This window comes from Lotus japonicus, chromosome 4, assembly GCF_012489685.1.
Source record: "Lotus japonicus ecotype B-129 chromosome 4, LjGifu_v1.2".
NCBI classification, from domain to species: domain Eukaryota; kingdom Viridiplantae; phylum Streptophyta; class Magnoliopsida; order Fabales; family Fabaceae; genus Lotus; species Lotus japonicus.
The window spans coordinates 15,726,987-15,746,470 of NC_080044.1; the positions used below are offsets into that span (position 1 = coordinate 15,726,987).

The 19,484-nt window shown below is 38.2% G+C and overlaps 3 protein-coding genes across 3 annotated transcripts in view; 1 reads left to right on the plus strand and 2 right to left on the minus strand.

Annotated features, from left to right (window-relative positions):
* LOC130715221 (methylesterase 1-like) overlaps positions 1-659 on the plus strand; it is a 16,094-nt gene extending 15,435 nt beyond the window's left edge. Inside the window, exon 6 of the mRNA XM_057565297.1 lies at positions 408-659. The gene's annotated coding sequence lies outside the window, so the exon portion shown is untranslated. The remainder of the gene's footprint in view (positions 1-407) is intronic.
* Positions 1-14,186, minus strand: part of LOC130712364 (glutathione gamma-glutamylcysteinyltransferase 1-like) — an 18,097-nt gene extending 3,911 nt beyond the window's left edge. The window contains exons 1-5 of the mRNA XM_057562198.1: positions 14,109-14,186; positions 4,023-4,186; positions 2,107-2,158; positions 1,763-1,990; positions 1,203-1,511 (exon numbers count right to left, since the gene is read on the minus strand). Coding sequence (XP_057418181.1) covers positions 1,203-1,511; positions 1,763-1,990; positions 2,107-2,158; positions 4,023-4,186; positions 14,109-14,186 — 831 coding nt within the window. The remainder of the gene's footprint in view (positions 1-1,202; positions 1,512-1,762; positions 1,991-2,106; positions 2,159-4,022; positions 4,187-14,108) is intronic.
* Positions 14,187-14,263: 77 nt separating this feature from the next.
* On the minus strand, positions 14,264-15,809 carry LOC130713895 (GDSL esterase/lipase At2g23540). The gene is made up of 2 exons (XM_057563720.1): positions 15,620-15,809; positions 14,264-14,494 (listed from the first exon to the last, which is right to left on the minus strand). The coding sequence occupies exons 1-2, from the start codon at positions 15,714-15,716 to the stop codon at positions 14,265-14,267; spliced, it is 327 nt and encodes a 108-aa protein (XP_057419703.1). The 5' UTR covers positions 15,717-15,809; the 3' UTR covers position 14,264.
* Between the last annotated feature and the right edge of the window lie 3,675 nt (positions 15,810-19,484).

Here is a 19,484-nt window from a genome sequence, read left to right on the forward strand (position 1 = left end):
GAGTCAAATGACCTCCATATTTGTTAAGAAGGTTTCTTATCAGATTAGGGTTAAAGAAAATTTAGGTTTCTTAGGGCCTGTTTGTTTTGGCGTTTCAGCCAGAAAATGGGCGTTGCGTTTAGATTTACGTGGTTCTTCAGATCTGCAACCCTGTTTGGATATGCGTTCTGCAAAACGCATCAACGCTCATCTACCCCAAAATAGCGTTTTTTTGGAACCGAAAAATTGGAGCTTTTGCGTCAGGCGTTGGGCGTTTGAGTGTTGAGAAATGATATTAAAAAAATAATTGTGGCTTTCACCAACCCTCTTCAAAGCTTTGACTCACTTCCCTCCACATAAGATCTGGAATTTATGTATCTTTTTTCAGATTTCTTTCCTCTTCTCACTCACCAATTTCATCGTTGCAGGAAATCTGAACATCCAGCGACCAAGACTTGTGTTTCTGTGGTTGCTTGGTGTTTGATTTTGCCTAGACAATTTGGGGATTCAGGAAAATTTAAGGAAAAAGGAGAAGAGGATGCAAGTTCATGTTTGGAAGGGACTGGGTGCTCTGTTCTTGGCCACTATTATTTGAATTTTTTGTTTGAAAAGTATTTTAATTTTTGTATACAGCTTGTTAATTTTGAGTTTTCTTCGGTTAATATTGGTTTTGATTAAGATAATGTCTTTTTTAATTATAATTCCAAACTTATTATCCGAAATCACGTTAGTTACAAATCATCCAAACAATATTCATTTTTTTAAAGTCGCGTTTGTAACAAATCATCCAAACATAAATTACGTTTACTCAAACACAATTTTACTCAAAATCATTTTAACAAAATCACGTTAATTCAAACACCACGTTTCTAACGGGATGCCAAACGGGCACTTAATGAATTTCATACTTTCAATATTAACAATATTGTGATTTGACTTCTTAAAGTATTTAAAACTTGAGACAGAAACATTTTGTCCTAAAGGAGCACTGCAGATACATCAAACGGTATCAAGAAAGTACCCCCTTCCAAGGGGTACAGTATTTTTGCTTTGAAGCATACCTGAGCATCATGATTAAATAATGAGAACGATTATGGCCACTCGCAGGCATCAAAAGATTATGTTTCCCAAGGGACATCCCAGGGCAAGGGGGAAGAAATTAAAGATAAAAATGAGTTATTATCTTATTTTATTTTAGAAAACAACAAATGAAAGATAAGTACCTCTTCTTGAAGCAAAGCCGCCGGAAGATTTTCAGTTGAAACTAGGCCATGAATTTCCCTCAAAAGCTTCTCATTTGTGATACCAGCCCAGGTTGTAGATGGTAAGGACAATAGAAGCACTGTTAACACATGAGTGCTAGCTGGGTGCATCCTTATGGACTCAGTGTTGCCATTTAGCACAGTGGCACAAACTTTTGTTATTGGCGTGTCATCATCAGCTTTCCCGCATTTCATGCAGGTTTCTCGACAGCAAAAAGAGGCCACATGTTTGAAAAGTCTCGTCCTCTCCACCTGTTTCAATACATCTTCCTGCATAACAAATCAGTTAACACATGAGACTATTACCAGTAAAATGAAATAACTGAAGGAGATTTGCATGTTTAGATTCACGTTCAAATTTTCCAGAATCAATTCTGCTAGCTAGCTACCACAAAAGCTACTAGTTAGGAGTAGCTTCTCTTTGAATCAATTGATCTCATGAAAAATAGTCGTGTATCCAAACGTGCTTAACAGTGTTGAAGAGAATTATGGTTGACTAGTTGAGATAAAATGTATTAAACCTTGACAACAGCTCGTGTTTTCTCCTCTTCACATAAGCTTGGACCACCATCCTCTTGCCTCCTAATCTCCGCAACCCATTTGATGAATTCTTCGAAGTTGGATGGTAGCGATGTGACTATAACTGAAAGAACCTTACAAATGTCTTTCACATCCTCTGATTTTAATAGAGAAGGAACATCATCGATTAGGAATTTTGCAATACTACTCCAGCTCTCGTGTTTGCAGCTCTGCAAGATCAGCAGAAGTAGGTGACCCATCCAACCCACACCAACATCAATGTTATTTACAGTATGCTTTTAAAAGTGTCAAATTCTAACTCACTATACAAAAGAAAGAAAAATACCAGAGTATAAAGCATGTCGGGTTCCCTATGAGGCCTTGATATAAGCATGAACCTGAAGATGTAAAGCCAGATTGCATATATATATATATATATTCTTCACACTAAAAAGATGGTCAAACAGTGTTTAAACCTTGTAACAAAAAGAGAAACCATAAAACTCTCATCACTTAAATTGGCCAGGTCCTTTCATAGATATTTAAATTCTTCTAAGAAAATAATTCATTTTATGTCACACTAGAATGACAAGATATGCAATGATCGTATAAGAGGAGATATTGATGTGACACGGACCTGAGAGGAAGATGAGGAAAATTAACTAAGGTGGTTCAAGCAAAGACCTTTGGAGGCATCAGTGAGAAAGGTTAACATGTTCTATGTCATTTGAAGAGGTGTGGAGGGAGGCTAAAAAGGTGGTTCTAAAATATTATTAAAGGGGACCTTATAGACAATGATATTCCACAAAATTTGGTTTTTGGACAAGCGTAATGACGTCAAATAATGCATATTGTTAGGGTTCTAAATTATGGTCAATAGGCCTCTTGTGTTTTCGTCTGAGTTTGATTTTATCCGTTTGCTTTTATTATTACTTGGGAATGAGTTGTTTTTGTTATTTGAGTTGGACCTACATTGGGCCAAAGTCATTTGCTTAGTAGGGTTAGTTCAACATAAATAGGAGTACTCTCCTTAGGATAGAGTATGATTTGAGTATTGGATTTGTAAAAGAGTTTTACCCTTGGAAGAGAACGAAGGGTTTTATTCTTGTGAATCCTTTAAGATTTTTTTTCTTATCCTTCTCTCTTTATCTCTTCTTGTTTAATTTCCAGTTTTAAATATTAAAAAATACCAAAATAATTTATTATCCCCACTACCTTATGGTTACTGCTAGGGTTACTAAATCCTAACACATATAACCTACCTCACCCAGTGGAATAAGTATTTTGTTTTTGATCGGGGGAAGCCAATTAAACCTACCCGGGACGGGGTAGCGAGAAGGGAGGGGACGGTAAAGGTCTGGGAGGCGAGGATGGAGCTTGAGGGGAGCGTTCCTTCGTTGTGATGTTGATCGGGTCCAAAGGGGGGGGGGGGCTGCAAGTCACTCTGAAGCTTAAGTTAGCCTAAGTGATTTAGAGGACCCCGGTTTTAAGTAGAAAAGAGTGGAAAGAGTAAATAAGAGAAGTTACCTTGGCCCCTAGTGGTGAGGGGCCTTTTTATATGGAAAGTTCTGTGACGTGGGCATAGTCTAAAAGGGTTATGAGAGGCTACTGACAAGTCACTCTGACGTTGGATCTGCCTGCAACCAAAGTCAACTCTAGCGATCCAACGGTTTGAAGATTCTGGTTGCTACTGACAAGGTCTTAAGCCTTGGTCCAATGTCTCACTCCCAGAAGACAGGTACCAGAGATGTGACAGTTGAGTTGAACCGCACCTTCCTCCTAGGGACGTTGGGAGGCGCGGAGAGAGCTGGTACTCGGACTGGACCCGGGGTCGTCCCGTTGGTCGGTCGGGAGATCCTTTTCGGGTCAGTTCGTGGTTCTCTTCCTTTGCACTCCTCGGTTGGATCCCTTCGTCGGTTTGTTCTGTTTTCACGTTGGTCGTTCAGCATGGGACGGGGACTCACCTTCTTGGTCGGGTACGTTGCTGAACGTCCTATGGGGGGGTTAAGTGTACTCGTCCTGTTGGGTGGTGGGGTCAGTCGTGCTTCTATCCTTTGGGGCGATCGTGCTTCTGGGAGAAGTTAGGGGGTTGGGAACCAAAGTTAGGGGGTCGGGAACCAGAACAGATGTCGTTGTTTTATTCATAAGCTGACCATGGGCCACAGGATTTGCAGTTATTGATCTCAACCTTAAATAACATTTTAACAATGGGACTAATCATACTACAAGGTCAATAAAATTAGCGTGAACAATAAACTTTACCCTCTGGATTTTCCAGTGAATTCATTAATATAACTCATGCCTTCCCAAAGATGCGTAAGTGGGACCCAATAGGGAGGATACTTGAAACGTGCAACATCCAAAACAAGCGCCATGTCCTTTCCAGCATGATAACCTCCAATAGGAGAATAGTGACCAGCTCCTGACTGTCATGAAAATAAATTCAACTGAACATTCTCACACACCAATTTTGCCAGAATAAAATACATGCACCAATATTGTCTATTAAAAGAAAATCATAGGAAGAAGTGGACTCAAGAATGGAGAATTATATGATATTATTAGAAAATGCTACAAATTTCTACATGGTCCTAGAAAATCATAGAAACAACTAATTACTAGCCTATGTCTAGATGTTTCATAATCTAGAAATAATTAATAAAAAAAAACTATCGACATTAACGGCGTGTTCGGTTTAGTGGAAAGGAAAGGGAAAGATTGATGATGAAAGAAAATCACCCCAAAACTTTTCTTTCCAATATTGATTGGTTGCAATTTAAAAGGGGAGGGAAAGAATAATTTTTGTGGGTCCTACCTGAAAAACTTTTCCCCTCTAAACTGGGCGAAAAACAGCAGGAGACTTGCAAATTTGATTTTAAAAGACTAATATGCCCTTATTTGAAAAAAAATCATTACCTCTCCCACACTAGTTTTTAGAACAGTATGAAGATATTATATTCTCCTTATAATTACGTGTGAGATTTGATATATTGGCTATCCAATCTATTATTATCTTTTACATATCTATGAATGACATGTTAATAATTTATCACATCTAAAGTATCGTATATAACGTTATAAGAGAATTCAATAATTTTTTCTTACAACTCTCAAATTATGTGCATAGTTTGAATTTTCACAAAATAACAAGGATTATAATGGTAAATAAATAATAATATTTTTCCTTTTTAATATTTTGTTATTTTTCTTTTCTATTGAAAGATAAAAATATAAAAGAATGTCATTTATTTAATAAAACTTTCTTTAAAATAATTTTATTTTATTAAGGGTATTTAAGTCATTTTACAATTATATCTTCTTTCTTTCCTCTTCCTATCTACCAAACATGAGAAAAGAAAACTTTTCACTTTCTTTTATTTCTTTTCTCTCAAACCAAACAACTTCAAAAATCATCTCCCTTTCCTTTCCCATTCTTTCCTTTCTCTTTCTTTCCTTCCACTTTTCTTCCCTCTCCATTTTTTCTCTAACCAAACATACCCTAAGAGTCAGTAATGTAAAGCCTATAAATAAGCATTAGATATGGCATTTGTAATGTGTGGAGAATCACTAATCCATCTCCGCCCAATGTAATGTACTTGTTACCATCAAGATTTAATGAGATCTACACGGTTCCTTGCAACGATCACTATCACACTTATCCTCAATTATTCTAAATTCTAACAAAGGTATCTAAAAGTAATTTGAAAATTTATTTGATATATATAGTGGAAGCTAGTGGTATAGTGAACCGTGTAATTCACTATTATTTCTCTGTTGTTTCAATATACTTCCCATAATCTTTCAACTATTTTAAATTCTAACAAAGATAGTCGTACTATTATTTTATGGTACTATTATGGAAACTTGAAAAAGCATAATGTTCTATATGATATTGCTTCTTTAATAAAGCATTTTATGTTTCTTCAAAAAAAAAAAATCACTAATCCATCTCCGCTCAATGTAATATACTTGTTACCATCAAGAATCAATGACGAACTACACGGTTCCTTGCAACTATTAGTGTCACACTTATCCTCAACTATTCTAAATTCTAACAGATATGAACTAATTAGTATGCATTTCCTATAGGTATAACATAATGATCAAACCTAGAAAGTTATTGCATTTCCTATGATGTCAAAGTTAGAAAAACCACACAAAAAAAGTTAAAAAAATCAAAACACATACTTGTTTGAGAGCAAAATCAAAAACGTGTTGCAAAAATCGAAATCGCGAAATATTCATTTTCCCGCGATTTCACTCTCCTATAAATAGGAAAAAAAGCAAAATATCTCCCATTCTTCACCATTGGGGCCGCGAGCAAGGAGGAGAGGAGAAGGAGGAAGAACTTCGTCGTTTCTTGACCGATCTTCGAGCTGTTTGTCTCTACTTCAAGACACAGAGGTAATCTACTTACTTCTTACCTCTGATCATCTTTTATATCGCGTTTCTTTATCTCTTTCTGAGCTCAAAGTTTCGAGCTTTACGTAAAATTATTCGATTTTCCCGATTTTTCTTTAGATCCATCTTCTATACTTACCCAACAACCTAGATCACTCGCCGTTGCGCGCCGATTTCGATCGAGTCGCCAAAGATCTGAAAAACTGTACAAAAACCCATTTATGCACATATTGAAACTTTATCTTCGAAAAGCCACAATCCGACTTAGTTCCTTTAGGATTAGTTGCTACAAATGCTGTTGTGAACATCCCCATCAAATTTTTTTTCCGAAGTTTCAACTTTGAGTTTTTGAGCTTTAATTTTGGACCAAAGTGCCCCTAACTAGTCGTAATTCCAACCGTTCATTCTAAAAATTTTCCGACAGTTTCTTTACCCTAGTTTTACCCTAAAACTACCTAGCAATTAAATTAGATCGAAGAAAAAGCGCCGGAACCCCTATTTCTAGAGAGTGGCCTGTAACACCCCGATTTCGGTGGCGTCACTTTAGTAACCAAAATAAACTTAATGCGGAAAAACGTAAATATTTTTTTTTTTGATAATAACTAAGACAAGACTGAAATAGATAAAATCCAAATGCGAAAGGTAACAGATCTAATATACAATATATATAACAACCCCCGCTGTAAGTAGCGACCTCGTCACGAGTAACCTCCAATGACGGAAAGTAGAAAAGTGTAACGCCCGTAGGCAAAATGTACAATCCCAAAATGTTAGGTCAAGTGTCAGCAACACAAGCCCTCAAAAATAAGAATAAGTCAGAGCTAGGACACTAACACCCAACCTTAATAGACTCTAATCACCCATCCCCCCATACTTCCATCATCGACTCCCATCTGGTCATGCATGAAGTCCGGGTCCACGTCGAAGGCTCAATAGTAGTCATTTCGCTCCGGGTTTTCCCCGAACGACGAGGAATCACGGAAGAATCCACCAACGACATCTGACAAAAAGGGCATACATAGCCCCCCAAACACAGGTAGCACGTGCAAGGGTCAACTTACGGAATATAGGATAGAGAATACAAGGCACCAGATAAAGTATAAGGGGTATATATATATATATATGTTGTCTACATACATATAAGTTCTGCATTGTCTACCCTAAGGTTTAAACATAGCATGTTATCAAATCTCTAGTACAATTCCATCATCAAAGCACATAACGATATCTATCAACATCTACTCATCAAAACACATAACGATGTTTATCAACATCAACTCATCAAAACACATAACGATACAATTAGAGTGCATGATATGTCAATGCAACGTCAATCTCGACGATTCCGGAAAGAGTAGGCTGGGCACGTTTGAGTCGGTCCTAACACTGGCATTGTGTCGACCTTAACTCCCGAGTGTCACTTACAACCTTGACATAGCCGGATCAGTCCTAACCCTGCGGGTCGACTTTTCCCTCCGCTATGCCCGACAATCAACAGGTCGATCCTGACCTCACGGTCGATCATATCCCCCGTCGATGTCCGAATTACCCGAAGAAAGAATAGGCTGGGCACGTTTGAGTCGGTCCTAACACTGGCATTGTGTCGACCATAACCCCCGAGTGTCACTTACAACCTTGACATAGCCGGATCAGTCCTAACCCTGCGGGTCGACTTTTCCCTCCGCTATGCCCGACAATCAACAGGTCGATCCTAACCTCACGGTCGATCATATCCCCCGTCGATGTCCGAATTACCCGAAGGTATAAACTGTACCCGAAGGTATAAACTGTACCCGAAGGCATAAACTGTACCCGAAGGTATAAACTGTACCCGAAGGTATAAACTGTACCCGAAGGCATAAACGGTACCCGAAGGTATAAACTGTACCCGAAGGTATAAACTGTACCCGAAGGCATAAACTGTACCCGAAGGCATAAACGGTACCCGAAGGTATAAACTGTACCCGAAGGCATAAACTGTACCCGAAGGCATAAACTGTACCCGAAGGTATAAACTGTACCCGAAGGCATAAACTGTACCCGAAGGCATAAACTGTACCCGAAGGCATAAACTGTACCCGAAGGTATAAACTGTACCCGAAGGTATAAACATTATCTCATGATGATCTCCAAATCATCCGACTCATCTCCATCCGATGGTCAAAACAGCTCAACGAGCAAAGAGCATCAACATGCTCGGAAACTACCCGGTTCCCGGCTTATCCCTCGGATAGCCCAACGACACAACTGCTCCCAGAGCACAAGAGTATCAACATACTCAAAACCTCTCAACTTCCTCAACGCTTGGATCCGACGACACTTCTCGTTTTCCAAAACTAAGATCTTCATCCTAAGCTTCCTTTCGAGTTTATTATCATTATTTGAAGATTTTAGAGGTTGTTTAATGTCTTATGAGTTTTCTTTACAAAATGATATCCTTTTTAATCTTATCGCGAATCTTATAAGTTCCCGGGATCTCCAAATCCCAAATGACTCCAGAGAATGTCTCGATCCATGAAAAACCATAACAAGGCCCGAATCTCATTCGTCCTATCGAACTTTCCCCAAAACTCTCAAAATAAAATCGGCATGACCTGCCCGCTATTCTCACTATTCATAAACTCAGATTTCATTGCTAAAGCATAAATAACTCAGCACCATCAATCAACATGTCATATATCAACATAATAAGCCATAACCACATAGCACTTAGCATATAAGGCATGCACCACACATCCTAGATTACCCACATAGCACATAGCATATAATTCAATCTCAAAAACAGTCAGTAGATGAATCATCTACATTGTCAGCCGAAGCCTCAGAAAACTTTTCCCAGTCAATCACAAACAAGTGCATAAACAATAAATCAAGTCGAATTCGTCGACACCTAAAGCATTAGCTAGTAAGGTAAGTTGCCCTTACCTCTAGTTATTCCAGCGTTCTCCTCAAACGTTCCTTCACAATGAGCTCCTTGATCTTCAGGAAATTCTTCAAAAGAACCTTTAAAGTAAAACCACAGAATTCTATCAAAATCTATCGGAAACTAAGCTATCAATGCTCACTAAGGTTACACGAAGTAGTTCATACTCCGAGGTACGATAATCTAGCGCGAAAGGACAAGTTTTCGGAAAAGGAATTTTCCCCCTCCTCCCCTATAGGGCTCGGCCACTTTTCACAATTGTGGGGCTCGATTTTTCTTCGATCAAACTTGGTTCCTATGCTTTCATTAGCCGTAACTAAGGGTATTCTGAACTCGGAAAAATTATCGGATCAAAAACTGTCGCAGGGCTATTTTGGTCATGATTTTTAACTTAGAAATTTCAAAACTGAAATCCCAAAAACCAAATTTTGCAGGGACGTTACTAACGACGTTTATGACAACTAATCCTACTAACACTAAGCTAAGGCGATAGTTTTTAGCCTAAAGGTTGAAGCTTTACCTCAAAAACTCCAAAAATGGGTATTTAAGGCTAAAATTGATTCCGGCGGAATTCCGGCGACATAACGGAAAATCTAACCCGGCAGAAGTGATCTTGGGCACATAAGGAAGAGGTTTAGAATCAGAAATGAAAGATTCAGGATAGATTTGCAAAAACCCATAAACTATCCACTCAGAAAAGTCTACAGAAAAGCTATGGAAAAAGCGATCAGAGGTAAGGATTAGCGACTATACCTCGAAGCCTTGAAGTAGCAACTGATTGATCGACGATCAAGCAAGAAATGAACAAAAGCTCTTCTTCGTTCTTCCTCTTAGCAAATTCGCAGGTTTTGGAGAGAAATGGTGGAAATTTGTGATATTTTCTCATTTCTTGGCTATATATAGAGGTTGGCAAAACGCGGTAAAATGAAAGTTTCGCGAATCTGATTTTTCCGGCGTCATTCTCCGTGAATTAATAAATATGTTTTGGCAAAAGAATTCCAAAACTATAAAGAGGTCTCCTTGTATTTTTGGCAACTAATGCATAGTCGGTATAAAACTATTTTACCCGATAAGTTGCTTTTTGCATCGGATGTCGGAATGAAAAACTTCCTTCTGAAGAAAGATTGAAATAATCAAGAGAAATGGGTGTACGCGTGTAGAATCTTCATTTGAAGCTCTGAATAGAAAAAGTCTTCATTGACGGTTGATTCTAGGGTTTTGAAAAACCAGGGATTCGGTTTCGGCAAACTTCCGATGATTGGAATCGGACGTTCGTAGATCCTAGAGTTTCGCCTCGAAATGATTGTGATATATGGAAAAAGAGAAGTTCTAATATTTATCTAAAGATTTTTGGACTAAATTCCTACAGTGTTCCAAAGCTGGAACTTTGTTGGAAATTATATTCCTATAGTGTTCCAAAGCTGGAACATAGTTTTGTTTCCTAAGGTTCTTGTCCTAGGTTTTAAATGCGAATATTAGTCGTGCTATAACTTAAATCGACTTCGATACAATCCTTTGACTTTTCCTGAACTTTCCCCTTCATAAATTTATTTCATTTAATAAACTTTCGTTCAGGTTTCCCTTCACATTACATCAACCCTAATCGTAAATGGAAATCTCTTCCACTGATCCTAAGCTTAAAATCTCGGGTCTTACATGGCCGAGAGCATGTTTAGGAGGGAGGAGAATTTCGTTTTCGCGATAACTCGTCCTCTCGTGCTCGTTTGTTGTACTCCGAAGCTTCATACGCTTTGTCTATCGTTAGTTAACTTCGTTATGTTCGAATTGATTGTGTTTGATTTGATTTTCGCTTTGTTTACTCCAAGGTTCAGTTGAAGGAACTTGGGGTGGTACCGAGCTAACTGGTGAGGAAAACCTACGCTGCGAGGCTGGAGCAACTCGAGGTTAGGGCAACTTACCTATTAGCTAAGATTGCATGATAGGCGTCGATAAATTCGACTTATATATTACTTTGATATTGGATATGATGATGAATTATTGCTATGTTGTTTTCATAACTTATGATGTTGATGTTGTATTAAATTGTGCGCCTTGACGCGATTTCGGAGCGAAGAATCACTGAACTGATTCCTTTTGATCTTTCGGGTTGGATGAACAACCCTAGGCAAGTCCAAACCCGAGGTTTGAGACCTAGCCATCGTTTGTATACTTAGACTTTCCCCGGGGTTACATTGGGTGGGATTTTTGGCAAACTTAGAATGAATAGAACCTTGGAACTAGAGACCTTAGAGAACTTAGTCTTCAAGAATTAAACTCATAACCTGACTAATTCGATTTGAAACGTTTTCATTAACAAATAAACCATAGGGAACCTAGAGGGGAAAATGATTACGAAAGACGGGGAAATGTCGACAAGTCTTGAAGTTACTGGGAATTGGCGGACGCCACGGAGGAGAGCCACGGCGACGAGAGGAGTTTGCCGAGTACATTGGTACTCTTGTTGTTGGAGTTTATGTCGTAGGGTCGACATTAAACCCTTGAGTTTTGAAATTGAGATTTAAGCTAAACATTTGCGTTGTGAGGACGATTCGATGTTTGGCTAACCATATTGCATCATGCATACATTCGGGGTTGAGACGGTCGAAAGATCGGGCCTCGGTGAAGTTGGGACGGCTTCACGATGGTTGGGACGGCCTTCATCGAAGAACACCTAGGCGTATCTTCGGCATAGCGGGCAGAGTGGTACAACCTAGGGTGGTTGTGACTGATCTGACTATGCATGGGTTTGTAAGCGACACCCGAGCAGAGTTGTCGACACTAGGCCGGTGTAGGGCAGACTCGATGGTGCCCATCCCAAACAACTATCCGGATCATTTTGAATTGCATTTCACGCATACATTCACCCTGACTGGAATTGTATGTTGTTTGCATTATCGAATTATTGTTAGAACCGATAACATGCTAAGAATATATTTATATATATATAAACATATATATCTTTACCCCCAATCACATGCTGTTTGTATAATTATTCTATTCCGTGAGTTGACCCTAGCGCCTTGGCTTTGGTTTCATGTTTGTGTTTGGGCGATCGGCCTGCTGCCAGATGTCGATGGCGGATTGGTTTTCGATGGTCTCTCCCTCGGGGGGATCAGGTTTGAGCTGGTTGACCGACGTACCCCCACCGCTTGGGTGATCGATCATGTGGATCATCGGGCGACGTACCGGGGAAGGGTCATGGAGGACCGTACTGACGAGCGTGGACGTCTGACGAAGGGAGTTCTACGACGCATGGAGCTGAGCTTCAACTTTCCGCCTTCAGTTCGCTGTGGACCGGGCACTGGCCGGAGACCACCTTCACCACCTTCATCTTCATCGGACGAGGAGGACCCATCCGAGATCGAGGCTGATAGGGATGCACCTGTCGCGCCACTTCCTGCTACTACTGTCGATCCTACCGACATTGCGTCGTCCTCGAGGCTCGTGGAGCCGAAGAGGGAGCCTGTTGTTCCATCTGCTTCTCGTCGTTTCCCGCCGACTCCATCACGCGGCTACCACGTGGGACCCTTGTTACGTGTGGTGGAGGAGGAGATCTTTTCTGAGGAGGTAGACGTTGAGATGGGCTCGACTAGGGTTGTTCGCAGGACAGTTAGGAAGGAGGTCGTGGACTTGGATACTGAGATAATCACGGTGTACTCGGACTCTGACTCCGACACCGAAGTTGACAGCTACTCGCCGAGCGACGAGGGGGAGGAGGAGGATATGTGAGCAGTTCTGGAGGGTAGGTTAGGTGGGCACCATATTTTTTATAGAGCTCTGATTCGTTTGTTTTGGGACAGGGTAGGTTCCCGACGCATGGCTTTTTGGTGTGGTTCTCTTGCTGGAGGATCACAGAGAGTCAGTCGGACTGTAGGGGTCTTTGCTTAGGTCATTTTGAGGCCGACTTTCTCCTAGTAGATTGTAATTATAACTTTCTCACTCACATTTCTAGATCTGTATATATTTGCCTACGGGCACACTACTTGGGAGTCACTGCGAGTGCGCGTGACACTGGAGTGCAGCTGAGGCTGTACCTGTTTATATGATGTACATCGGTTAGTTTTAGTTTGCTGGGTTTATGTCTTTATTTTCTGTCACTTTATCTAAAAAGAGAAAAAGAATCAAACGAAAAAAAAATACCTTCTTTTCCGCTTAAAGTTTATTTTGAGTTTCTAAAGTGACACCCGGAAACCTGGGTGTTACACGGTGGAAGCGGCGTTGGTCGGTGGATGTAGCGCTCAGAGAAGGGATGACAGTGGTGGCGGTGGATTGGTAGTTGGTTGGGATGGAGTAGAAGGGAGAGGGGTGGGACTCATAAAAAAGGGGTGAGAGAGAGAAATTACATAAATCATCATTGGTCAGCCGATGGACTAATTTTAAAAATGTCCACCCTAGTCTTCACTGATTTAAGGATTGACATTAGTAACTTATTGGGGTAATTTAATTACCTTGAGAAAGTTTATGTTATCAAAATAGCACAAAGTCCATATTGGAGGAAAAATAATTATTAAACCTATTTTTTGAATGACAATGATTCATGCATGTTGTTTTTTGGGGAAAAAAAATAGACAGATAGTTTCACCTAAAAATTGAATAGATTGACTAGTCATCATGTGAGTCATATAGGTTGATTCGGTAAACTACCAAGGCCCGGAAGTTCTGAGAAATATTGCAAAATCGTCACCATCAAATATTCAACAGGACAAGAAAATAAAATTGAATTCTCCCCATGTCAAATTGAAACAAGTCCTTTAATTTTCTTTCTCTGAAATACTCAAGTGAATTGTAAATAACAAATACATAAAAAAGAAAAAGAAAGCAAACGAGATTGTAGAGTTACATGTATGTGAATTGATGTAATTAAACAGAGAGTAATGATATGTACACACCTCATTTTCTAAACACTTCATTTCCACCTATTTTTATTTCTATCTCTCTCCTCTTATCATCTATCACATCTCATACTTTCTCTCTATTACCTTTTCTTTTCTTGCTATCTCTCTCCTCATTCCACCTCTTTCCACCTCTCTTAGAAGTGTGAAAGAATCATTATTGTTACTAGAGGAGGAAGCACTAGCAGCCACCACAACAATAGGGTACATATTGTTGACAGCTACAGTAGTTTAATAGACAAGAATTAGAAAATTGAAAGGGAAAGGGGTGTGTGTAATGCAGACAAATTAAGATGAAAGATCCCACAGTTGCCTAAGATTGATAGGAGATATGTATCTCTTGTCTCCGTCAAGTAGCTGCTTAACGAGGATTAGGTTCGCTGCTTCGCTGGGATGGTAAGGATCCCAGAACACGTGCTTGTACCTGTCTGTGCATATGCTTGAAGTGGGTCCACATGGAACTATCCCTGCAAATTGACCCCCATTTCCGCAGCATGCTTTGCTTGATGTTGTGAATCCTGCAAAATCAAATCATACAACAATAATAATGGTGTTAGTGTGCTAATCATTTCAGGAGGGGTAATGGGTGTTTGGTGCTAGCTCATTGATTTTATGCTCTCAGTTTACACCTAAGTAATGAGAATTGAGAAAAGAGGCGAAAATTAGGATGAGATCATGTGATGGTGGGTGTAAAAAAAGTGATGGAAAATCATGTTTCCAAATGCTATAAAATTTTCAATCGGATTTCTATTATATTAAATTTAATGTCGATTCAAGTTGAATACTATATTTAGATTTTTATTCGACATTCATTTCTTTTTATTGGAGAAACACAAGTATCAAGGTAAAAACATGAAAGGAAGTCTATGGTTCTCGTAATTGGAAGCCCATCCACATTTTAGAAAAAAGCCAACACAAATACACCAGAGATTAAGTGTGTTTTCACAAACTCAGTGTGAATATTGGTTTGCATAACGGAATTCTCACTCTCGCCCTTCTTTCACATTTACGATTTACGAATATGCAAATTTGTGTTAGAACATATGCAAATGTGATTAAAATGGGAAAACAAACACATTCAGACAAAATCTTGCTTCTACATTTATGCGTTGGATTGTAAATTTTCTCATTCAGTCGAGGTAAATGAGAGATCAAATACAATCTTCACTCTTTTGTAATAAAGAATTAGCAATACAACATCACACTTGAACAGACAATCATGTAAAAAAAAGGAAAGTACGAGAATCACGTAAAAATTTAACCTATTGTGAGTATGTTGTAATCAAATTGGGTGTTGTGTTTTTATGATTTTGATCTCCTTGCTTTTCTTTTTGCAATTTTGGTCCCCTAAATTTCATGATTCCACCATTATAAATTATAATCTCACTATTCCTCTCAATCGTGCCAATATGATCTCATCTCTAACTCTTTATCCAAAAATTTATAATAGAGAGGGATTAAAATTGCAAATTCACTGTACTAGAGGGGCCAAAATTGTGAAAATAAAGTGAGAGGACCAAAATTGCTTAATCAGTAAAACAAAATTATTTTGAACCACTAAATTAGAAGAACTAAAAATGTAACTAAGCCTAAAGATTACTATAACAGATGATAAACATATAAGAGAAAAAGGAATTGCTAACCATATTTATCATAATTCTTTATGAGTTCCATCACCAAATCATACACATTTGCTACGACAAACGTTGCTCCAGGGAGATTGTCGTTCAGCTCAGCCATCAAATCCTTCAATCGAGCATTGTATTGAAGTGCAAGCTTGTTAGGCAAATCCACACATTCATTTTCATTCAACTGATTTATAGTCTTTTGGTATGGAATGTGGGAGGCTTCTTGGCACTCTTGTTTCAGGTTTTTGTACTTTTAATTTGCATTATGAATTCTCTAGCCATGCTTGGCTAATTTCTCTTTATACTTTGGGTGAAGTGAACCTTAGTTCTGGTTATGGTTTGAACTTCTGAGTTTCTTATATGAATAAAGTTTCTTTTTCATGTATCTTTTCCCTGAATTAATATTCTCTTGAGTGCACACAAGTGTTTTGCTTTCTTCTTGCACAACGGTAGTTGGTGAGGATTAAGGGACTTGGGATTATATTGATTTGTTTGCTATCACTTAGGTATAAGGGTAGAAACTTATTGTGTTGGCCTGAACTTATAAATTTCATTCTTCAATTGAATTGACTAAGCACTAAGGCATTAGATTTGGCAAATGAAATTGAATGATTTACTTGATTACGGTATTAACAAGTAGAGGTAGAGGCTATAACATCATGGATAAGGATTCTAAACTTCATATAAGAACTTGATTTTAGAAACATAATTGGACTAAGTGGAGCTTTACCCATGGTACTTCTTTTCTGAATTATAATCCTAGTTTTTACTCACAAGTGTTTTCACACAACCAAACTTCAAACATATATTGTTTTTTCCTTTTACAATTCTGAACACTAAAGTCCTTGACCAATTTGATAAACAACTATCTCTGTGGTTCGATATCTTTATATTACTTCGGGTAATCTGTGCACTTGCGGAATTGTTATCATACTTCTTAAAAAAAAACACAATGTTCAAAACATATATAGTTAAAACAATTGTTAATATGTATTTACTAAAACGTAAAAAAAATATAGTGTCACACAACATTTAGATTTACAATTTTATTAAACAAAAGTCACACGTGCAGGGCACGGATAATTCCACTAATATCCTAACAAGAGTACATGATGCAAAATTAATTAACTCATGTTTATTTACAAATGCAAAATTGTTTTTCACTTTAACATAAATTGCACAAACAATTTATTATTTCAAAAGCATCTAAAAACCGGAATATGACAAAAGTCACACGTGCCTTGCATGGGTGATTCCGCTAGTTAAACAATAAATTGAAAGAATCATGCCAAATAAATTTGTTGTTATGAATAAAGTCTAAGCAAGTGATGGAAGGGAGATGAGAAGAGAGAATCAAGAGTTACACAAGTAATACCGTAGAATGAGAATTGGTTGCTTGATGCAACCTCCTCTATATTTATAGCATTATTAGATGGTCAAGTACATGGAGATGAGAATATATGGGCCTAGCCCATATGGTCATCCTATTCATAACACTCTCGCTGGATGACCATCCCTTAAGAATGTGTCTCGTTAAAATCCTTACTAGGAAAAACTCAGTGGGATAAAAACCTAGTGAAGGAAAAAGAGTACATCATTCTATAGCTCGTCTTTGTACATTGCCTCATTAAAAACCTTACCATGAAAAATCTAATGGGAAAAAAACATGGTTAAGGAAAAAAGAGTACAATGCATTTTAATTGAGATCTTTTAGCCGACGAACTCCGATATTTCGCACAAGCTTTTCAAATGTTGTTGTTGGAAGAGCCTTCATAAATAAGTCTGCCAAATTATCACTTGAACGAATTTGTTGGATGTCTATGTCACCATTCTTTTGTAGATCATGAGTGAAGAAGAGCTTCGGTGATATGTGCTTTGTTCTATCTCCCTTGATGTATCATTCTTTAGTCTTGTGTTTTCTGCAAGGTGATGGATGAACCTCCGATGTATAATTTCTCATATTCAGATTTGGACAGTAAAATCAGAACTCGTTAAAAGCATGTTCCATTTTGTCAATCAATGGCCAATTCAAAACCAAACAACTATGCAATATTCTTTTACATATTTGGGGGTATAGACTTTAAGTCCAAAGACTCTTATATTTTTGCAAATGAATTGCTTCTTTATATGTTGGCCAACCACACCCTTTATGGGTTCAATATTCTCGCACTTATAATATTGAGCGCTACTTAACATTGGACAATTTATTAAGTTCTTGGTTCCTTTTTTCAACTTGTAGAGATATAATCGATTGAGATCTCTTTGTATCAATAATCACAGGTACCTGAACCTCTTCAAGAGGTTTAAACAGTTTTCGTAATCTCTACACTTTTCATGATAATTTTCCTCATAACAAGACCATCTTCCTTCTCTAAAATTTATCTTTGGAGTTTAGGCATGCCTTAGCCTAATAAGATTTCAATAGAGAATGATATTTGCAGCATAAAGAAATTTAGAAATCTAGGTCAGAGAATGCATTCTTTTGAAGATTCATATTATTGTGCGAGTATATATATGCATTCTACACAAATTTTTAGAGCTGCTTAGTTTTTCTCCCCCCCTAAGGCCGAGAAATAACTGTAAGTAAGATATGCAATATCTTATGGCAATAGCTCAAATTCTTAGCATAATCTCTGTTGGAACATGTTGCCATGCATTTTGTCAAAACAACCGATTGTCGAAGCAGATGTCGTGGCATCTGATTCCGTGAAGCTAGGGCATCAGTCCTCAGCTTGTGTTTCTGTTGTGGGGCTTCTGAAGATTTACTGAAGATATGTTTTTGAGTTACTTGAGGAGCAAGTAGCTATTCCAGAAGGGTTTATTTGTTGGGTTGTTATTTGTTGAAACAATCTTTGTTAAAATATTGGTTTCTATCTTTACTTGTGCAATAAGAAACCGAATCTATCAAGATTGCGTTTTGAATTGCTGTTACTGCAATCTGTTTCTTCAGCTCGTGCCAATCCTAAAGCTCATGCTACCGCTGCTGAAGTCTATAAAAGGATGAAGACCTAAAACATGAAGGCGTCGAAGCTGATAGAGAGAGATCGAGTGTTTTAGGATTTGTTAATTGTGCTTTGTCCTTTGTTAGTTGTGAATCTGTCTTTGCTCACTGGTTCTATAAAGCAAAGAGAGATTCTGTGTGTTTGATTGCGTTCAAACTCTACTTGTTCATTGTGTTCACCAATCACTGTGGCAGTGATTGAGAGAAAGTGAGAGGGGCTCTCATACTTAGGTTGAGATTCTAAGTAGAAATACACTGGGTAGATTAGGAAGTGAACTATGAACTGAGTTGTTCATGAGTGTCTGTAATTCCTGAATCTTGAGATAGTGGATTTCCTTTCTTTGGGTGCAAACCCTCCAGACGTAGGTGAAAGTTTTCACTGAACTGGGTTAACAATTACTGTGTGTTATTGTTTCTGTTGTTAAGTTTTGTTTTACTGTTAAGCGGTTGTCGAACCTCTTGTCCCAGCATCGTGCAGGACAATCGTATCAGAGGGAACCTGAATTACAATCTCAACTTTCTTTTGATCTCATCTAAGTGTTGTCTGCTGGATAATGGAGAACACATAGCTCATTTAAAAAGTTCTTAGATGAAAGATATTAGTTCCTGACAATGAACCAATTGCAATGAAGAGAATTATAATGACGCATTGGCTTGATGCATACATATGTTGCTACTAGCAAAATAACATGTCCAAAAAGTAAGGACTTTTGTTCTCATAATAATTGCCTAGCTATAAATAAGAAGCATTTAGCTTAATATCTTTGTGAGACCATTCTAAATATGAACATGTGCAACTCAATATTCAAAATCGTGTCACATACTAACTTGATCAAGGTTGGAAATTTCACTATATACAGGTCGATGCATCGATAAATA